The sequence below is a fragment of the Vidua chalybeata genome, chromosome 12 (genome assembly GCF_026979565.1).
Source record: "Vidua chalybeata isolate OUT-0048 chromosome 12, bVidCha1 merged haplotype, whole genome shotgun sequence".
Classification (NCBI taxonomy): Eukaryota; Metazoa; Chordata; class Aves; order Passeriformes; family Viduidae; genus Vidua; species Vidua chalybeata.
Genome location: NC_071541.1, coordinates 20,916,268 through 20,938,913, shown reverse-complemented (window position 1 = coordinate 20,938,913; position 22,646 = coordinate 20,916,268). Strand labels below are relative to the sequence as shown.

The 22,646-nt window shown below is 40.4% G+C and overlaps 1 protein-coding gene and 1 long non-coding RNA gene across 4 annotated transcripts in view; one reads left to right on the top strand and one right to left on the bottom strand.

Annotated features, from left to right (window-relative positions):
- The window catches only part of FGD3 (FYVE, RhoGEF and PH domain containing 3), a 94,930-nt gene extending 78,956 nt beyond the window's left edge, over window positions 1-15,974 (top strand). For all 3 annotated transcript variants that reach the window (XM_053954159.1, XM_053954161.1, XM_053954160.1), the window contains 5 exons: window positions 115-177; window positions 4,569-4,691; window positions 6,972-7,124; window positions 8,649-8,789; window positions 14,578-15,974. In XM_053954159.1, the coding sequence (XP_053810134.1) occupies window positions 115-177; window positions 4,569-4,691; window positions 6,972-7,124; window positions 8,649-8,789; window positions 14,578-14,802 (705 nt within the window). In that variant the 3' untranslated portion in view covers window positions 14,803-15,974. The remainder of the gene's footprint in view (window positions 1-114; window positions 178-4,568; window positions 4,692-6,971; window positions 7,125-8,648; window positions 8,790-14,577) is intronic.
- Window positions 15,975-16,763: 789 nt separating this feature from the next.
- Window positions 16,764-17,326, bottom strand: LOC128794374 (uncharacterized). The gene is made up of 2 exons (XR_008433067.1): window positions 17,210-17,326; window positions 16,764-16,864 (listed from the first exon to the last, which is right to left on the bottom strand). It is a non-coding gene; the product is annotated as an uncharacterized LOC128794374 (long non-coding RNA).
- Between the last annotated feature and the right edge of the window lie 5,320 nt (window positions 17,327-22,646).

Sequence of the window (22,646 nt, the reverse complement as noted above, 5' to 3'; positions counted from 1 at the left end):
TTTCTCTTCCCCCCACCCTCCATTGTTTTTTTGTTTTCTTTTCTTTTCAGTGTTTAATATATTTGAGGAAGAATGTCCATGTTGAAACTGTTCTGTCATTCTCTTTCTCCTCAGATAGCCAGCACCAGCTCGGTCGAATCAATGGCAGGAGCAGATGGTGGTGGTGCATTAGGAGGGGTGAGTAATTTGAAGCTAATACTTTAGTCAGAGTAGTGTTGGGAGGTGGGTTATGTTTCTTTTATAGCAGGAAAAAATAATCATACTTCAATATAGGTTTTATAGGGTTTATATCCTGTTGTCTGTGGCTTCAACTGTGCTGTCATTAGTTTCCTGGCTAAGTTATACCCACAGCTAGTTGCCATTTGCAGCATCAGAAAATTTGAATCCTGCTCAGATGTGTCACAAAAACCAGGAAATAAACTCTCCAACCAATTTGCTGGGTTAGAACATCGACATTACTTCATTAACAGTGCTGGATGCATGGAGGTTTCTCCTCAAAGCATGAATAGATTTAAAGCAATATAACTCCTTTGGTAGTGGATATTTGCTGCACACTCATCAGAGTTGGTTCCTTTAGTTTGTAGCACTGGGTTTGGAGTGGGGGAGATTTGTGGGGCTTTTTTTGTTTGTTTGTTGTTTAGTGGGGATTTTTGGTGGGTTTTTTTTTCGTTCTTGTTTTTGTTTGGTTTTGTGTGCATGTATTTAAATCATGATAGGAAGCTACACTGGTTGAAGGGAGAAGGGCAAAAAGATACCAGGAAACCTATCTGATTAATGCTGTTGCATTGTGTAACTCAGGATTTCATCTCCAGAACCACATTTTGAGTAACACTTCTTCCACAGTATGCTTTCTATGTTTTTGCTATTGTAGAGGAAGACATGATAGTACTTTCATATGTCTCTGGCCTGTAAAACATTGGCTGCCACAAAAGCAAAATATACTTTCAAAGGTACTATTCATTTTGCTCAGTAAAACGGCTATGACGGGTGCTGAGTCAAACTGATGGTTTGAGTCCTTAATAAGGTCTATTTTTTTATCACTCATCTCTCTCTTCTAGATTAAAAGATTTTCAGGACATGCCTAGGGTTTGTTGAATTTACTGAAAATTAGCCTCAACAAGAACAACCACCAATAATGCCCTTACATGTAGAGACTTGTTGTAGGATGTTATGTATTAGCATGACGATTTTAGGAACAAAGGAGCCATTTAGCAGCACCTCCAGACCTCTGGCCAAGCCTGGAACCTTCTGGTAGAGTGCACAGTGTCAATGCAAAGCTGTTAAACAAGACAGCAACCTGACCTATAAAAAAACCAAGTTATAGGTGTTTGTGATTAGTATGCTCCTTGCTAGTTATTTTTTGTCCTCACTTAATATTTTCACTTAACATTTTTTACATTATTTACAGTCAGCTTTGTGATTAGTGTTTTGTGCCTTGAGTTAAAGATGCTGTGTTTAGTGGGTTACTTAAAAAAAAAAAGATGCTTTATAATATTAAAAAAACCCAGGCCTACATAAAAATTTTTGTTGGTTTTAAGTATATACATTTTATTTGTAATTAAATAAAAAACTTGTATCTTTTTGGTTGATTACAAATTGTTGTGTCAGTGATTTGCATATGATAGCATATCTTGATATGTTAAGTAATTTTCCTTAAATCATGAATTTAAAGAAAAATATAATTCCTGACATAGAAAAAAAAAATGGAGTTGATAAAAAAGACAAAGTTAAAAATAGACCAAATTGTGTAGCATTGATTCTAGGCTCTAATTTTGCTAAAAATGGATAATATCAACAGAATAATGAATAATAGTTGCAGTTTCAGAAAATATGTATTTTTAGTGCTGACATCCCTTTAGTACAGCTCAGTGAGAGCACAAGCAATACATTGTGTGCTCAACAGCGTCACGTGCAAACCACTTGGTGGTAGTGGTGGCCAACACACTGGGAGCTCCTTCCTGTGCTATCCCAGCCTGCCTGAGAGGTTTCTGGGATTTTCTTCAGCGTTCACATTCATGTTTGCATAACTAGACAATGAATTCCTAGTGCAGGAAGGATCATCTGCTCGTCTACAGTATCATGGTACCTCAATTCAGTCTTGCTGCTCAGACCTCTGTATGCAGGAGGAAATATGAGCCTGTGGAAAATGTCTTACACATAGTCTTGCCAGTATAATGTTGCCATGTAGAGAAACAAACAAAAAGATTACAAAGTACAAAATCTGCTATATAATTTAAAATGATTTTTCATTTACAGCAAGCATTTCCGAAGCACTTGCTGGTTGCAACCCCATTGTGGGTTGCTCCAGATAGTTATAAATGGAATATATAATTTATACAATTTATTTATATAATTTATATAAATATTTCCATTTATATAATTCATAAATGGAAAATACACCTGTAAGAGCATAATGAGAAGGAAAATAATTGAAACTGCTTTGTAGCTCACGTGTCTGCTCATGTTTAGAGTCTTGTCAGACTGTATTTATGAGTTACATGAACAACATTGGGGCTGAATTTCTACCTGCTGGCCCAGACAATGAAATAACTGACACAGAGAAGCTGCGGCTGCCCCTGGATCCCTGGAAGTGTCCAAGGCCAGGTTGGACACTGGGGCTTGGAGCAACCTGGGCTAGCGGAAGGTGTCCCTGCCTGTGGCAGGGTGGGACTGGATGGGCTTTAAGGTCGCCTCCACCCTAAACCATTCTGGGACTGTGTGATTCTCCGACTATATAGCAAGTAATACGTAATGGTAACAGCAGTCTCCTAAGCCCACTGGTTTTCTTGCTGTTCCTACCAGCTTTTTGGTGATTCTCCCCTGCATATCAGAAGCAAATGGAGGCTGCATAGTTAACTACATTCCGATGTCTGCTCACCTAAAAAGGCCTGCCACAGGCCTTCATCTTGTCACATAAGTTGTACCTCTTGCTGGGATATATGCTATTTTTCCACCAAAATTTTAAAATTTAAGGAAACTGTAGAGATTTAGAGAGTTAAATGCAGTACAGTAAAAGCAAATTAGCAGTCAAAACAGCCTTCTTTCAGAAGTAGATCCTGGCTCTGAACAGATTTTATGTGAGTGTTTTTTCCTGTCAGACTCAGCAGCTTCAAAACAGAGTTGGGTATATTGAGAAAGATGAGAAATATGGCAATTATTCAAGTTTATTAGAGGGCAGCTCTGTGTTAGCACCTCTTTTAAAAGACATCAGCAGTAAATAAAGTAGCTTGTGTAATAAAGGACACAGTTGCAAAGTGACTTTTAAATTTATTGTAAATTTATTTACGATGAACAATGTGAATTACAATGCATGTCCTTGTTTGCTACAAAAGCCTCTTTGTTCAGATGATGTGTTAAGAGTATGTGGCAAGGTCACCTGAGCCAACACGGGGTGGGATGAGGGCACTGCCAGTGCAGGAAGGTCTTCTCATTTTCACAGGAATGGAAAAGAACTTTTTTAAAATTCTTTTTCAGTGTCAGCAGTTAAATAACATATTGTTGAAAAAGTCTTTCTTCTATAATAGCTCTCTGGAATTTGCCAAGTAATAAAGACTTTTTTGTTTTTATTATCTTTTCTGCAGCTACAATAGCAATGTTTCAAACTCTTCTGTTCTCACTGACAGAGTTGAGAAATACTGTGAAATATTGCTGGCATTCATCAAACACTTAAAGGCATCTTTATGCAGCATGTTGTAATTTGTGATCTGCACGTTGGCATGTTAATCATAGAATCATGGAATGGTTTGAGATGAAAGGGACCCTAAAAGATCATCTCATTCCAACTCCCACCCCAAGAGACACTTTCCACTGGACCAGATTGCTCAGAGCTGAATCCAATCTGGCCTTAAACACCTCCAGGCATGGGATGTCCAATTTATACTAGATCCAGTAATGCTATTAAATTTATCAAGAAATTGTGCAATAGGGTTTGCTGAGTGACTTTGGGTATTGGCTTGGATTTAGAGGCTAACCTTGCGTGGCCACCTAGACAGCAGGTCCCAGATAGTGTAGGTCCCTGTTGTAGGTGTCCCTGCCTCCCTAAGGAGCCATATGCTTCATCTTGGGCTAGGAGGGAGACTAAGAAAACTCCTAAATAAAGCATTTGAAGTTGGGTGGTGCAAAGTCCACTCCTAGCACCATCCACGTCTTCAGTCAAGCCACTTTCCCCCAGATCTTCACATATCCTTCCCACCAAGGGAGGGAAGTTTACAGCGCACTCACAAAGTCAATGTGTGCCTTAAAAAAGAAAGAGGTGAGTGCTGGAAGGGAAGTTTTCTTGAGACGCCCACCTTGGCCATTCCTCCACTTCTTCACTGACAGACAGGGAGAGGGGATTACTCTGTGGCGGTAAGGAGATGAGTGGGCAGAGAGGGGCCAAGACCACATTATGTCCCCCCGAGACCCCTGATGGTTGAGCCAGCCCTCCAGCTGAGGCAAACAGCGGAGTCATGCAAATTCTTTCCTAAAATGGTGTGAAGCCCAAAGAAGATCTTTGCCAGTAGAACTCTATGAACAATTTTGCCATTTTTTGTTATTTTTTAATCACATACTTGTACTTTTAATTTCAGAGTGATTCCTCTAAGAAATCTTCCAAATCCAAGCGAGACAAAGAGAAACAGTCTTGTAAGAGCTGCAGCGAGAGCTTCAACTCCATCACAAAGAGGCGGCACCATTGTAAGCAGTGTGGGGCAGTAAGTATCCTAGCATGCTCAGCTCTTGAGTTTCTTCTGCAGAGGCCATTGAAGACAATTTTTAATTTTATCAGTGCAGGGACTTGCAGGTTCATGGCAAGTCATTGACAGAGCAGGTTTTTCCACTTGCTTTACTCTCTGGATATTGGGAGGAAAACAGCAAAACTAGTGCAAGGCTCCCAGTTTGTGCTGGTTTAAAGGCAAATTCAGTGCCTCAGTGAATAGAAAGAAAGGTGGTGCTTTTCCTGGGGGTGGGTGTGTATCTGGGGAGGGGGTTGTAGTTTGTTTCCAGAAGCAATGGCCTTAAGACAAGCCTCACTTCACCCAGACAGCAGCTATTCTAAAATGAACAGCTGAACATGCAATATTAAAGATGGTATTAAGCTATTACAGAACATCCAAAGGAGGACAATGAAGATGGTGAAGTGGAGCCATGTGAGGAGCAGTTGAGGGCACTTCTCTTTAGCCTGGAGAAGAGGAGACTGAGGGGAGATTCACTGGGTCAACAACTTTCTCTGAGGGGAAGAGGAGGGGCAGACTCTTATCTCTTTCTGTGATCTCTTTCTAGAACCCAAGGGAAAGGCCTGAAGTTGTGTCAGGGGAGGTTTAGGGTGGATGTTAGAAAGAGGTTCTTCCCCCAGAGAGTGGTCAGGCTCTTGAACAGGCTTCCCAGGGAAGCAGTCACAGCACCAAATCTGCCAGAGCTCCAGGAGAGTTTGCACAACACTCTTAGGCACAGAGTGTGATTCTTGGGGATGCCCTCTGCAGGGCCAGGAGCTGGACTTGGTGATCTTTGTGGGTCCCTTCCCACTCAGCATACTCTGTGATTCTGCGTTTCTTTCCCTAAATAAATGTTGTGCAAAAGTGTTTTCCTCCTGCTTGAAAAAACAAAGAAAATCCATCCCAGAGAGGCAAGTCTGGGTTACTGAAGGCCTTTAGCCACCTCCCCTAGAGCCATTTATTGATGGCTAAATTCCCTTTTTTTTTAGTTGTAAATCATAACCATGGCCAAGATGAGATGGATTTCTGCAAAATTATTTGAAACCTCATTCAGTGTTGCTAATGTAACTAAGAGTAATGTTATTTAAATAATGTTAGTCATTTGAAGTAGAGATAATTTTCAGCTGCTGAGAGATCTAAATGTATAGTTAAGAAGTTTAAAGAAACCTCAGTTTCAGCAACTAAAATTAAATTGCTGTGGAGGAGGCATTTCTACCTTAGACTTGGGATTTTCAACCTTCTGGGTTTGTTTTTATTAAATAATAAAATACATTTCTGGGGGTTTAAAATATCCCACTGGAAAGTCAGTGTTACTAAAGAAATTAAATAATGGCTTTCTCCCAGGAACAGAGAGATAACAAGAATTACAAATTTAATAATTTATCGTTAAACCATTGTTTGTTGTGCAATGCCTTGTGGTGTGGCAATAGCATTTGAATTAAAGAAGTTCATTTTTCTCAAGGAAAGACTATCATATTGCTAAAAATGCTGTCTTGCTTTTGTTTGGGTAACACTCCCTGAATTAAGGCAGTCCTCTTAAAATAGCAATTAAGTCTTACAGTGAACCGTGTAACAACATATGTGTGTGCTGTGCGTTTTTGGTTATTGTACAGAAATTCAGAATGGATGTCCATCAGGCTGACACCCTGGGGGACAGTTTCTCTCCCTGCAGCAGGTGTATTAGAGACAAATTTTTAGCATGAAAACAAGTTTTGGAGCTGAAGATCCAGCATTGTTTCCAAGCACTGGTTCCTCGGGCCCAATGTGCCACTGCACGCTCTTGGCAGCTGAGGCAGACAAATAATTTTTAATGGATAGTATATTGGATTATGTTCTTAAAATAGTTGGTACTTTCTGGATTACTCAGTTCTCCAGGATGTCCTTGATTGATGAGGAATGTCAGCCACTTTCACTCTGAAAATCAGTCCTTCTTAGACCATTAAAAAGCACTAATTGCCTCATCAACTTAAGGTCTTTTTGACTTATAAAAGCTTATAAGAAAAGGCAAGAAAAGCAAACTTGCATGATGTTAGTCATACAGTATTTCCCCAAAGACATAAGTTTTCTTTAATTTGGTATTTTGCTATATGGCATGGGATCACAAGCACATTAATTATTAATGGAGGTAGATATACTGAATATTATATTGGTCTCTCTATCTTACATTTACATTATCTGTCACAGAATTTTGCTTTACTAACAACCATTCTGCAAGTCAATTTCTTTCATAAAGGGTTGTGTTTTAAACATGACTAATTAAACACCATCTGTCTGTTACAGGTGATCTGTGCAAAATGCTCTGAGTTTAAGCCACTTGCAGATAACAGCCGCCATAATCGAGTGTGTAAAGAGTGTTTCCTGCAGCTCCCAGCAAGCCCCTGCAGCCCTGGGGTGGAAGCAGTTGGGGAACAGAAGAAAAGACTAGCTGCAGAGGTACAGTCTTTGGCTAAGAAACTTTGTGAGACTCTCTCTTTTTTATGTGTATTTATTAAAAACTATCAAATTTGTTTTCTTTTCTGCCCCAACATGGTAGGATGCTGATCACACAGGGATGCATACAGATTTGGAAGCTAAGCTTCAGTTTCCAAACTTACAAAAAAGAAGGAAAATCTTCTGACTTCTTTTTATTATGGTGTATTTCCAATCTTGAGCTGTGCACAGTAACTATTCAAAAATAGGATCTGTTTTTTCACTTTTAATTCCATGTAGCAACTCTGTTGCTTGGGGGCTTTGTCAGCTTTGTACCTAAACACAACCAAGATCTCAGCAATAGAGTGGAGTAAAGCCGCAGGTTCCCCTTGGCCTGAGCTGCCAGGTCTGCAGAGCACAGAAGTAGTTCTGGATCTGGAACCTGACCCCATCAAAACCTTCAGATATGGTATCAGATATTGCCCTCTGTGGCAGGGGGTTAGAATGAGATGGTCTTTACAGTTCCCTCTGACCGCAACCATTCTGTGATTCTGTGATACATGCTCCAGCTGCAACTACAGATGATGAGCTCTTTGTGGGTACTAATACAATCTGTGATATCTCACGACAAATTTTGCAGCGCTGTTTCAGTAGGAAAAGTTGCAGGTGCAAACCTGCACCTACACAGGGAAGAGAGAGCCCTGTTAATCTGAAAAGCCAAGAGGCAAACCAGTGAAATGGGACCCATGGCTTTACTTCCGAAAGCAGATTACAACAAAAAACTGTAAAAGCCCAAGGAAAAGTGTCATTTTTCCCTCCTCTACTCAGGCTGCTAGTTTTTTCGTTAAATCTTCAAAGGATAAGGTAAAATGCAAGAAAGCCAGTGTAGAGAAAGAAAAGATCAGAGTCAGGCTTTTTCTTTCCCTTCTACTTATATTAAACTTTCTTAACAAGCTTAGTAGCAGCTGAAGAGACTGCCATTTAACAAATGTTATTAGCAGCTGCCAGAAATCTTCAGAAGGCTTCTGTGCAAATCCTAATGCACACAGGAATTTTGATTTTCTTTGCTTCTATCAGAGCAAAACAATTTCTTCCAATTTTTTTTTGCACTCTGATTTGGCTCCACCATGCACAAGAGGTTCTGCTAATAAACCCTTTGCATTAATTTGAAGTCATCTCCCAGCCTACTTTGCTAAGCAAGAAATGAGGTGCATCATCTTAATTACCATTTTCAATTTACTAGGTGGAAGTTGAATTTAGCTTCATGTCCGCGGGGAATGGTGGTTCAGCCTCTGCCTCTGTTACATAGAATTATGTTATTTCTTAATTAATATTAGTATATAATAATTATAAGTATATAATAATTTCTTGATTATGATTAGTATATAATAATTGTTAATTTCTTATTTGGTTATGGCCTACCCAACATTTGCCCTCAAGTATTATTTGACTCTGCACCACTTGAGTATTTTATATTTAATTCTAAGTATTTTGCATACTTAAACATAAATGGAAACAGCTCTGTTTTATTTTTTTCCCTTCATCCAGAAGCAAGGCATCCTTGTGGCTGAAAACAGCCTCTTCAGCAGCTACCTCCAGTTCCTTGAAAAAGGGAAGACTTGGTACAAAATGTGGGTGACCATCCCTAAGAGTGAACCTCTTGTTCTGTATCTGCAAGGAAGCAGCCAGGTAAGATGGCATTCATGAGGACTAATACACTGAAAAAGAAAAGCGTAAATTTAAATATATTGAGTTGAGAAATGGGTCAAAGGATTTGGCTTGGTTTCAACAACAGAATTAAATTTCCTATTCTGGATATGGCACAAAGCCTCAGAGATTTCAGGTTACCTTATTACCTGTACTTACTGCTGATACAGTTGTGAGTAAATGTTAAAGCTCATTCCTTTTCCATTCAAATTTTTAGCAAAAAAAGAGGACAAAACAAGGATAATTCGGTTATGCTTTAGCTTTTTTAAGATTTCAGACAGATATAGTCAAGGGTTGTATTTTGCTGTTGTTAGGGAAAACATTTTCCTGTTAAATATATAGAACTGCAAAGGAGGCTGGATATTGCAATTGCTGGAGCTGCTGGTTCAAGCTTTTTTTTTAAACCTAGTTCTGGGTTGATGGGATAGAGGAATTTGTGAAAATGTAGATGTTCTTCAGCCTGAAAAATTATAAAGCTACTTGTCATAGCATCAGGGGGGTTTATCTTTAATTGAAATACTTACATTTATAAGCATTTTTTTGTCTGTAAATGTACTGTTGAAGCTAACTAACATTTGTGTGTGATGAAAATCAAAGGATAGAAACATCTGTATCCAAACTAGAAATATCTGTCTTGCTTCCTTAGCACTGAAGAATGACAATACTGAAAGGAGATTCCCCATATCCACTTTTGCGTTTGGTATTTGACACATTTATACAAAGCTTTGTTTTATCTCCTGTGTGGGATGGAAGTAGTAATGGAACCGAATTCAGCCATCAATTACCCTGCTGTAGTTGTAATGATAAAAAGGTTTTCTTTTTATTAGCATCTGTTTGTGGCTAGGAACAGTCGAGGAAATAAATTTTCCCTGTGATTTTATAAAGCATTTCAGAGTAAAGCTCACCCTGTATCTGATCAACAAATACTACACCTTGTTGTTAGAGCTGTGTTTATTTCACAGCTTGTCAGCAGGAGCACCTCTGGCTTTAAGTAAGTTTGTGTAATGTTTTAAATGTAGTGCTCAAAGAGGCTGAAAGCTTGAATTTGGAGCTTCAGCCTGTGGCTCCATCTGTGGTTCCAACTCCACAGTGGGTAAGCCTCCAATTTGTCCGGCAGACAGCGAGCTGCCCGGTTTCCCTCCTAGTCAGCAGAACATGCATGGCTGAAATTACATGTTGGAAAAGCAAACAGCCTCACACAAGGCACTAAAACAAAGGCAACAAATCCAGTCTTTGGCCCTCTCTGGAGTCAGGGTCTGGAGAAAGGAACAATGTTTTAAAAAGCCAAGCAGAGAGAACAGCTTCACCTGCAGAACTTTTCAGCTGATGCGCAAGCTGTGCCTCATCCAAGGGCCGTGCAAGTCCTGCATCCACACAAACCAAGCCAGATTGTCTCACACTTGGGCAAGGAGAGTGGGAATAGAGGGAGAGAAGTTTAAATTCTTTGGCTTTCCTCACACAGAAACGATGTGTGTCATCTAAGAGGTGGCAGGGGTGAGAAGTTGAGAGGAAGCAACACCCCTTACACAGTATGATTGAGAATTTCTCCTACTGCCCATCTGATTGTTGCAGTACAGCACAAATAATAATCCATGGACATAAATCACCTGCATTCAGTGCAAACTCGATGCTGGATTCTGCAGGCCCCACCTGATAGTCACGTAAAACCATAGATGGAAGCTGGAGGAACTTCTCTGCTTCAGTTGCTATGTACTTTGTCCATGTCCTGCCAAATTTGATCTTGAGCCTCTGCTGATATTATTAGTAAGATCCTATTTTTTTAGGGGAAAAGAGTGCCTTTGGCACTGATTGTCAATTTTATGACAGTTAAATTTAGAGATTAGTGTCCTCAACTATTTCAGGGGTGAGACAATTCTCCCAGTAAAGTATCAAGAAAGCCAAAGAACGAGGTTATTTATCTTACATTACAAAACCAGCATTTACTGTCAGGAATGAGACAATAAACAACAAAAGTTATTCCTTTCTTCGAGGGCCTGCCATTCCCATTTGTATATGTCAATTTGTATCCAATTGCAAGAAAAAAATTAGGAAGTCCTATTTCTTGATATTAATCCAACATTCTTGTTAACTCTGGTTTACATAGGATCCACTAAACTTCTGAGGAAAATCTCTTCCAGAGCTTCATTACTGGTGTCTGAATGTCTGGAATCAGTTGGGAGCCACTCATATGCTTAAATATTCTTTTCCCAGGCATAGTTCTGTTTGTACAACCACCTCCATGGATCTCACAGACCTCTTTAGACCTGCAAAGAAGCATTTCAGTGCCTGAGATGTGTCTTTTGGGAATAATATTGCTAACAATAGTATTAAAGGTCTTGAAACAAACTTATTTTCTAGAAGTTTGAAAGTTGGAGGGATTATTGTTAAGAAGAACAGAAAGAATAGCTGCCTTTTGGGAAGAAGGAGCAAACCAAGCTGAATCTGGAGCTTTGAATACAGTGAAAGCTTCTTCCTCTGCACCCGTGGCCCTCACGCCAAAGAAGGGATGCTAGTGCAGGCAGAAACATGACTCACAGATTTAAAATAGCAAGAAAACTGCTCTTTTTGCTCTTTTGTTCCAGGAGAATGAATTCATCCCCTGAGCGTTCACAGTTCAAGTCTTGCATAAGACTTTACGCATGAGGATTCCCAGCTTATTTAGGTTTGAGAATCATACCAATTTGATTTTTCCTCAAGTGGAGAATTTGTGCAGCTGTTTGTCTACTTATCTCAGTGAAATTATAAGAGTTTACTTATAAGCAAAGACCACTTCAAGTGTAAGGAGCAGCAGTTTTAAGATAAATTGTATTTTCAAGGGCTCCACCTGGACCTTCTGCCCCAGTTGGCCTTATAAAATGCACAGCTACTTGCAAAGCTCTGACATGAACTTACCTGAGTGAGATGTGCAAAGGCTTCCAGGATAGCTGGAAAAGTAATGGACTTTGGATGAATATGAAGGGTAAAACTAGTATAGCTAGAGCTAGTATATTTATGTATATATCAGATCAAGCTTTATCCAAGAGAAAATGTTCCTTTTTAAAGAAGAGAAATTTTCCATTCATCATCTAAATGTGATTTACTTTTAGAAAATAAGAGAGTAGCTGAGATTGAAATTGAGCTCAGGGTTTTTGAGAAGTGTTTATTTTTTTGCTTGCCTGTTGATCCTGTTTAGTAGAAGCTTTACCTGGCCCTGCACTAAACTCTGCTTGCCCTTTTCTGGTCCTGAAGATCACAGGAGTCTCTCAATGGTTTGTGTAAGGTTGGGGTTAAATCATGAGTGGATAAAGAGTGGAGTTTGGGTGGAAAAAACCAGGGATTTTCTAAGCCCACTCGGAAGTAGCAGGGGGAAAATGCCATTGGTCAGTCACTGTTGTCCAAGAGGGCTTACACATTGCAAAGAGCTGTGCAGTGCCAGAGGCGTGTCTGTATGCAGGGGTGCCTGAAACAGAACTGCCTGTGTGGTGGAACTGAATTGTCTGTTCCCAAATCTTAAACTCTGGGTGTTGCAATGGCTGTAACAAAGCAATAAATACATCCTACTCTAATGACCTAGATAAATAACCCATTTGTGTTGTGCTGCTGAGAGTCAGGATGAGTGCACAGTGCTTGTGATTGCTGACAGTATTACACATCCACTAAATTTTTATCTATGACTCACTCACTATCTGAGGAAAATTATTGTAATCAGCCCTAAAGTGAAGCTCTTTCAGCACTGGGTATTTTGGTTTGATGAAATACCAGTATCATGCAGTCATATTATATTGCATGAATAAATATTTTTTTTAAAATACAGTCCAACCAGCCAAATCCTGTAGGCTCTTATAATGACAACATTTCATCAATTTCATCTCTCTTACAAGGTTTGTAAATCCTACTTATATGCTCAGCATAAAGCTGGAATTCCTCATGGGTGCATAATAGCCACTGGATTTGCTGGGCTTCAGGTAGGAGGGAAAGGCTCAGCAGCAAAGGACATCCACGGATGCTGCTGGTCTCAAAAAGAAGTCTGGATTGGGGGTGGGGTACTCCTCAAGGCCAAATGCTTCACCTTTACCTCTCAGTAGTACAGCTTTTCAGAGATAATGTAAATCCCTTCCTTTTGGATCAGGCAGGTACAGACAAAGTGTCAAGGGCAGCATATTAAGGGAGGATGCAAGACCAAAGGCAGACTGCTTAATTTACCTGTGTCTGCACATGTTGGGTAGGTGCAACACATACAATTCAAACATCAATTTGCTCTTACAGTGCACTTCATGGCTACAAAAAACATCGTTTGTCATTGTCATGGGCAACCTACAATTTTTCATTTGACAAGTCTAAATGTTTACTCTTCCAAACCAAGACCAGTGAAACAGGCATGGTTGAGCTTGCATGTGCTCTTGTGCATTTGTGTTCATCAGTCCCATGTTTGCTTGCTTGAGCAGTGCCACGTGTGCAGGAGCTGCTGTGTACATGCCAGTTCTTCTGCATGGGAAAGACCTTCCTGTTTTTAGAGATGTGGCTGTGGTTTCAGGGAATAGAAACTGTGCTGCATTTAGGACAATTACTTACACTCAAATGGCAATTGAGTGTAACTTTAGCCTTTGGCCTAAAGCTGCCTTAAATCTCATTGAACGGTGCTTGGTCTTTAAACAGTTGTACTCTGGCATTTTTGCATGACAGTAACAAGCAATAGATGAATAAATCAAGAAGCCTCTATTGATAAACTGTATTAATAAACTGTGATAAATTTTTGACTGTATTTCTTGCCCATTTAGTTTATGTATGTGTCTGCATTGATGTGAGCAGTTTTGATACTTGAATTGCTTTAGACAAAGTCTGAGAAAAGTAGGCATCTTTTTTGGCCATTTTTCTCAGAGTTTTGGTCGTCTTCCAGATTTACCAAGTCATCTGCATTTGGTGTGGGCTGACAAAAGAATGACTTTGCCACTTCTCTGTGGGATGCTTCGTTAGCTTTGGTATGGGGCTGCAACACAAGCAGCTGCTATAGAAGGTGACAGCTTTGTACAGATGCTTGATGCCTGTGTGATTCAGACTTGAGTTTGGGGACTCATCTTTAGAAACACTTTGCTGGGAGCAGTTAAAAAGGTTTCTTGGCCATGGCACACCTTGCCTTGCTAAAATATGTCTTTTCTTGAGAGCTTAGGAGAGGAGTTGGTTGATGCTCAAGATGTGACTGTTAGCTGTATTGCTCCTTAGATCTGTGAGTCAATCTGACTTTGAAAGGATGGTCAAGAATTTGAGTATTGGCTTTTTTGACATCTCTCAAAGGCATCATAAATTACTGAAAATCAAAAATTGTCTTTTCTTTCAAAGACTTTTCCCTTGCCCTTTAGTTACCTTGGTGTCTCTCAGGGTCCAGCTTTGTTTAGTTGCTTCCTTTTAACCAATCCTACAAAATATCCCATGATGTTCAAAAGGGACAACATTATACTCTTCTCAGCTGGTTCCCATTGCCTGTACCTAATGCAGAGGAAATTTTGTAAAAGACACACGCATAAGTTACATGAAAATTCCTGGCCATATTTACTGTGAAAGGAAATCAGTGAAGTAAGAATAAAGCACCACTAAGTCATTGCTTTTTGCTGGTTTAAGCTGAGCAGTCGGTACTGCCTTGTCCCTGCTTCCTTCATTGCAGCGCTGAACAAGGAGCCTGGGACTGTCCGTGTGCTTCCTGCAGTGTGCGCCTGCTGGCTCCATGCAGTGTACCCCGCCTGCCCCTCAAACTGCATTTGCTCCTGAATCCTTACATTTGTTTTCTCTCCTTTAGGATGGACGAAGCCCACGTCCAATCCCTCTGCCTGGCTATGAAGTCAGTTTACCAGGTTCTGGTGAGAAGTTTGATGTGAAGCACGTTTTTAAGCTTTGCCAGTCCCATCAAACTCTCTATTTCAGTGCAGAAGATGAAGAGCTACAGATGAAATGGATGGAAATTCTCACCAAAGCTTCCAAAGGGGAGACTGAGGATACAGCTGAAGGGCTCAGCAACCCATAGAGCAAGTTTCATTTTGTTTCTTTCCTACGTGCTATAAACCATCACTTGAATTTGGTATTCATGGCACTTTGGAATCTATATGGCTTTGTATTTTCATGTGTCTGCATAGGAAGTTCAGTGGTTTCTCACCTTTTATTGTACATTTTTCAAGTACAGTAGTTATCTGCCATATATTATGTTAAAGAAAAAAGTAGTTATAGTTGTTGGTGGTTTAAAACAAAAGACAAGGAGCAAAGCATTAATTTTAACAAAGGTAATGGAAAATCATCCGTCTTGTTTTCCTAAATGTATATTTTCCAGTCCTTTTGATTGCTGTTGAGTGCAGGATGTGTATAGTCTGTGATTAATTCTATAAATGATGCCTTTTAAGTTAAATGTTGTAAAGGCTTGTGCTGGCCACTGACATTCCATTCTCTGCCTCACTCTCCTGGTTAGGTCTTTGTGATGTGTGAGCAATGTACTGAGTATTTTCCTTTTGCTAAAACCATGTCTCTGCTGTTTTGAGATGACCTGTTCAAATGACAAATATTGTAGAAGGGACTTCTAAAAATAACTGCAGATGGTGGAGAACAGAACATTAAGAAGTCTCATTGATTTTAAGCATTTATTATATTGACTGCTTTCTTCTGGAACCAATACCTTCCTTCCTTCTATTGGAACCCATTTTGATGTAAGTGAACAAACATTTTATACTGCAAACTGGGTTATGATCAATAAACAAGAACATTTTTTGTACACACCATACAAAAAGGCGACTTTTTTGTTGTATTGGTTAATTTAAGTGGCCTAGATTTTATTTATATAATTTGTAAATAATGTTTCATAAGTATTTTAAGAATTTTTTAAAGACCTCAGCTAAATAACAGGATTTAGTACATAGTGTAAGAGATATTTGTATGAACTGAATTTGTAATTTAATTTTCATGTTCACCTGTTTTTGTCTTATTTTCAAACATAAATGCTTATCTATTTAAATAAAAATTCCTGCAGTTAACTCCTGAGCCAGATTTCCAAGGCACAGCAAAGTTTAGGTCAACATTTAATATAGGTTAAAAAAAATTATAAAAGTCTAAAACAAACAAACAAAAAAAAAGGCATGTCTGTTCCTAGTCATAGTAAGCATGTAGTATCAAATAAATGAAATAAAATCTGTCACAGTACTGTATTTTAAATGGTTTGGTTTAACTTTTATTTCCTCTTCAGCCTTCTGCATTTTCTGATACTGATAGAGAGGAAGAAATGCTCCATATAGACAAGAGTTTTTTAGGATTGTTGAAAATTAGTGATATGCATCAGTGAGTATTTTTTTGACCTACAGAAAAGGACTTATCCTTATTTGGGGTTTGGTTTATTTTTTACATTGGTGAATAAATAATCTATCTGAAGTCCATGATGATAAAAAAATTAGAGGCCATGTATTTGATTATCTACTGGAAAATTTTCTTGAGACTTGCATCTTTCTTCCCCACCCACCCTCTCCCAACAGTCTACACAGAAAAGATATCTTGAAGAGTAGCTTTTACCATGAAAAGGAATTCTTTCCAATGGGTGTTATTTCTTCTCCCAAGCCTCCTTGAAAATGTAATATGCTTACATGTAGAGTGTTTGCATTTCAATGTGCTTACATGTAGAGTGAGATGTAGAGTGCTTACCTTGAAAATTTACTCAATTAGTAACATTTCTGGTTTGGAGGTGGGGTTTTTGTTTGTTTGTTTACAATGTGTTAACATTCTCTCATTCTATGATTTTAAGCAAATCAAGGGAAATGTGCTTAGTGAACACATTAACAAATCAACATGTAGTAATGTAGGAGCAAAGCACCCTCAGAGAACAGCCCCAGGCTATAGAGTGCTGTTGTAGGAGAGTCTCTCTTGGTCAGCATTGATTGACCAGCACAAGGTCCCAGAATACAGCACTGCTGTGAAATCACAATCAAATGCTCTGAGAAATCACCACACATCTCCGAAGGCTTGTCCTAAATTTATAGCAGGATCTAATCTCATCCAGATCAAAGGCTGGAGGGTTAGGACCTTTGTTTCATTCTCCTTCCTCATCTTCTCTCCTTTGGAAGGAAGTGGGAAGAAATAGGTGTTGCTGACACTATTTGTCATAAAAGCTGTAAGGTTTAGACTTTCCTTTGTCATAAAAGCTGTTCTTCTGAGCTCAGCCTGCTTCTGTGCAGAGGGCTAGCACAGGGATTAAGCATCCCATAAATACTACATGTGCCTTCTTATTAGTGCATAAATAAGATTTAAGCCACTAATAGCCCCTTTCTAGCTCTGTTTAGAGCTGAATTATATATGCTGGCCATGATAAGACCAGAGAAAAAAATTTAGATTGTGGCAGCAGCAGTTAAGTTCAACCAGGGGACTGAATTTTGATGAAGTGGGGATTAAAAGTACAATACCCATAGCTGTGGTGTCCTGACATCAGCACATTTCACAAAAGATGCCAAAATCTCACAATAAGCCAAGAACCTTCTCTGTGCATGAGGGATGTGGCCTGTGGAGCTGCACCAAGAAGTCTTCTCAACTTTGCTGCTTGCAACTGTGAAGTGAAACACGTCAGGTCTCTCTGACTCTGCCTGTCACGTCAAGGCACCACACCCTACCTGCCTCATAGACACAACATTCCTGCTCTGAGCGTGGCTGGGGCAGAATTAAAGCAAACTGTGGTGCTCTGGACTCTCAGGCACTGCAGGACGCCAAAGTTCTGCTGTGTTTGGGAGCTAAACCTCACAAATCTTGAAAGAGCTTGCTTGGTCCTTCCTGTCAACAGCTGGATAAACCTTTCCTTTGCTTTTCCAGGAACTGCTGTCTCTCTCCAAGATGCCCATCATCTCTTGCCTGAATTAAACTGATGTCTGTCATTTTTTTCTGTAAATTGGCAATCACAGATTAAGGGTTTGAACAACCCTGGATTTGGTTGTTCAAAGGAAGATTTCATTAACAAATCAATTAGCTGTATTTAATCTCATTCCCACACATTTTTCATTCTGAGTGTTTATTTATTAATTTTCCTATTAAAATGTGGTGTTATGCCCTCAGAAAGAAGAGCTGGCAAAAGCAAAAATACAATGAACTGGCAAGGGAAAAAGGCAGTGACAGAGCAGACAGACGGGGCCAATCTCCAATTATTTATTTCCTTCCTAGAGGTGGGATGCATGTTGGTAGGTGGCTCATTTTGCAGGTGGTGAGAAAGTGAGGTGATCAGGATAAGCAACAACATTGAACTACGACTCGGAGAGACACAGCATTCCAGAAATTATCTGTATCCTGTTGATCCACCTACATCATCTCCACCTACATTTGAGCCTTTGGTACTGTACAGGCAATACCTGAGGTCTGTCATCTTTGAGCCTCCATCATCTTTGAGCCTCATCAGCTTGGACAAGACTCACTGTCACCTCCAAGACTACAGGAAATCAAACCAATCAATTAGGAAGTTTTATTTTAAACCAGTGTCTCCATTCAAAATTATGAAGAAGGAAGTTGTGTTTTTGCTAAATGATGTGTGACCTTTTAATATCTCTGGCTCCAGATTGCTCATGGGTATCTAAAGGATCAGGGGTATTCTGTCCAGGGTCCATCAGGGGCAAAGTCGGCATGGACAAATCTACTGAGAAACAGGAAAACTCTGAAATGGATGGTCCTTACCTGCTGTGTCTGCTGCAGACCATCAGCACCAGGGATTCTGGGCCAGGTTTTCACAGAGGCAAATGGGACTGATCCATTCAGATATAATATTTATTATTCACCTTAATCTCTTATGAAAAGGCTAGATTTCAGTGTGCTCATTTGGTTTACTCATTCTCCAGTGTCTCTGTTGGCTATGATGGGTTACACAGGGTTCACTGACTGAGATTTAGGAGAACTAGTGCCACCATATCAATGCCTGGTTGTGATCAAATAAGGGTTTTTGCTAAATCATAGAATCACAGTATCGTTTGGATTGGAAGGGACTTTAAGATCATCTTGTTCCACCTCCTACCGTGGGCAGAGATATCTTCTACTATCCCAGGGTGCTCCAAACCCCAGTGTCCAACCTGGCCTTGGACTCTCCAGGGATGGGGCAGCCACAGCTTCTCTGGGCATCCTGTGCCCAGGCCTCACCACCCTCACAGGCAGAATTAATTTATTTCTTAAATCTGAACCCCATGAGTCCCAACGAGGTGAGCACAATCATATACATGTATGTAAAACTGCTTCTAAAGGTGATGCAGGGGAGGGAATGTGAATCCCAGCTGTTTTTTCTGTTTTCACGGAATTCCTAGTCACTGACAGATGCTCACAGCTGCTTGAGAGAGAAAGATGACAAAGCTGTGAGTTTCTTGTTTGATGCTGGAGCTGCTCAGAGAGATAAAATACAGTAGAGTAGTGAAAATGAGGGATATATTTTTATGTCCATTATAAACATCTTCAGAAATGGAACAAAGTAATCACTGTGCTGGAGCACAGTGCGACTGTGTGTATGTCTGTCTCCCTTCTCCAACAGTGATGTGAAGATGAAGCTTGTGGATTTGAGAGGTGAGCACCTGTACGTGCCCAGAGCACACAGCATAGCCAGGTGAGGAACCTGTTTCCAGCCATGGCCAAAGCAGAGGTGAAGGAACATGTATGGATGTGTGACTGCCAGCAGCCCAATGCTCAAAGATATTCCAAGCTAGAGATGGTACCTGGCCTTTAATAACCCCTTAGAGGATTTTTGAGCTAGAACTTAGCTGATGATATTTTTCACTGTAATCTTTTTTAAAATATCCACAATATCCTGTGTCAATGAATTCTCCCCATCTTGGCTAGAAAGTTTCTTCCCTTTTTTGAAGCTGTAGTGCTGGCACCTTCCAGGTCTGGCCTGGGAAGCAGCACTGAGCAGCTCCCCTGTAACCTTCCTCAGAGCCCTGAGGTCGCACAGAATTCTCCTGGGTCTTCCCAGGTGTCTCTTTCTGTAGCTAAATAGTCTGTTATTTTGTTCCTTGCTGGGTAGCTCTGATCACATTTGTTTCCCCTCCTTGAGTCTTCTTTCTTTGACCACACAGGACATGAGGTGGGTCAAGGGCAGATGCTGGGGCAGGGAATTTTTTTCTCTCACATTTCTGTCCCAGACTGTTTATATCTGGGGCAAAGAATACTTGAATATTTTCCCTTTTCAGCATCTTGTGCCATTTTGACTGTCTTGGAACAATAGTGATGTGCCAGGGCTTTGGTGGTGGGCAATATTTCCCTTGTTCAGTCCCTTAAGCAAGCTGGAAGAAGAAATATTAACCAATATCAGCTCAGTCTGTTTTGAAGTTGATGCTGGACATGTACATGCATATCCTTCCATCAATGCCCTTTGCTAAATGAGCAAAATGACAATGTTACAGAGCACCTGTGCAATTATATTTGAATGCACCATTTAGAGACTGTGACAAATTCCATTATGTGAATTGAAAAGTGCAAAAGGTTAAAATAAAAATCACTTAATAAAATTGCAACAATCCATTTAAAACTGCATAGGGGAAATGTAGAACTGTGAAAAGCACTGAGCATCTACCATAAAATAAAATAAATCTTTATTTGCTAGAATGGACACTGGGCAGCTCCTTGGCTGGTACAAATGGATGAATTTAGTTTCAGCTCTCTGTTAAATTAGCTGAGGATCCAACCATATAGCTTTGTTTGATCTTTAAGCATTTCTGCTTCCTGCCAAGACTGAGATAACCAGCGATTTACAGCACAGCTTTTGCTGTCCCTAGATGCACAGGAAACTTGAGCAGGATGTCTGCTACACATTTGGAGACAAGGCCCAGCAGGTTTTCATTGGTCTTGGCTTGCAAATAGTTAATGTTCTCTCTCTACAGTGAATTTACCGCCATTTCTCCTAGCACAGAGAAAACCTGACCCTACAGTATTGCTTCAATAGCTGCTATTCTTTTTTTTGTTTTTTTTTTTGCCTGAGAGATCAATTTTGTGCCAAATTTGTGGCATGTTAGCAATTCTTCCCTGATTTCTGAAGTACACACTAGGTTTAGGATAATAATGCATTTCTATAAGTCTGTAATGAAATTGTCACTTAGGAACAGCACACTAAGACTTTACTATGCTCCTCAGAGATTGCTTCCTGTTGCTGTTTTGAAGGGATAAAAGCAAATCTAATATGTATCTTGTGCAAGGGTCTAAAGTTGCTGGTGTCACATGAGCTCAATCTTCTGAGCTATGCAGATCAGATCCCCAGGATCTGATCATGTGTGCCAACTTCACCACACAAACCTTACTACGGCGCCATAGTTCAGGACAGGTTCTGAGCAGGTTCCACCAAGTGAGTGGTGTTTCTCTGAAATGAGGGAAAACTACTTGATATTCACAAGGGCATAGAGTGATAGAACAAGGGGAAACAACTGTAAGCTGAAGGAGGGCAGTGTTAGACTGGATATTAGGAATAAATTCTTTACTAGAAGGGTGAGGCCCTGGCACAGGCTACCAAGAGAAGCTTTGGCTGCCCCATTCCAGGGAGTGTCCAAGGCCAGGCTGGATGGGTCTTGGAGCAGCCTGGGGTAGTGGAAGGTGTCCTTGGCCATTGCACTGGGTGAAACTGGATGGGCTTTAAGGTTCCTTAACCATTCTGTTTCTATGTTTACTTGAGGCTTATAAAATGTAAAGCTCATGTCTGGTAAAGAATGACCAGATATAGAATGAATATCCTGACATTTGTAAAAAGTAGATACTAGGAGAAGGAAATTAATAAATGAATTTCTAAGGCCATGTCTGCTTAACTGGAATCGTGCTGATTACCCCAGTGCTGGAGGAGATAGCTTTTGTGAGTGTTCACAGCAACATTTTATCTTGAAGACACAAACGGTTGTTCTCAGAGTGTTTGTTTTTCCAAGCTACAAAACAAAATGTGTATTGATGCCACTTGGCCTGTCACACTGTATTTATTAATTTCTATAAAAGAAGAAACAAAAATGTTCCCTCCTCAAATTAGTTTAGTATTTTCTGGCTCCGATGAAATATCGGAGGCTGAAAATATGTATTCTATGGATATATGTACCTGTGTGCTGCTGTGTTTTTCTATACTGTGGTACTGGACTGCACTTAATGGTAATACAAGAAAATAGTTCCTGAGCTGTGGCCCCAAGCTCATTAACACCTACTAGAAACAAGGAAAGCACACTGGAGTTTGCAGCAGGCAAGCAGGTCACATGTTATCAGCCATGAACCATCTTTACACAAGCACGGCAGAGCTCTGTGCCACTGATAGCCCAGCAGAGTGACTGGAAGAACCAAAATGGAGCTGGGCCTGGGCATACAGCATGTCCTTGGCAGAAAGGATTCTCCAGGTCCCTGCATGCAGTATTCCCTGGTACAGGACCAGGTTGGTTTCTTCCATACTGGAGAGCATCACTCCTCCCTGCTGAGAGAAGCCATACTTTATTCCCACGTCTATCATAGAATCACAGAATGGTTTGGGTTGGCAGCAACCTTAAAGCCCATCTTGTTCCACTCTCTGCCTTGAGTGCTGTGTCCAGTTCTGGGCCCCCCAATTTAGGAAGGACACAGAGGGGCTGGAGTGTGTCCAGAGAAGGGCAACAAGGCTGGTGAGGGGTCTGGAACACAAGTCCTGTGAGGAGCAGTTGAGAGAGCTGAGGTTGTTTATCCTGGAGAAGAGGAGGCTCAGGGCAGGCCTCATCACTCTCTACAGCTCTGTGACAGGAGGGTTCAGCAAGGTAGAGGCTGGGCTCTTCTCCCAGGCAATGAACAAGAGGAAAAGAGGACACAGCCTTATGCTGCACCAGGGGAAGTTTAGGCGTAACATGAGGAAAAGATTCTTCACAGAAAGAGTGGCTTGGCATTGGAAAGGGCTGC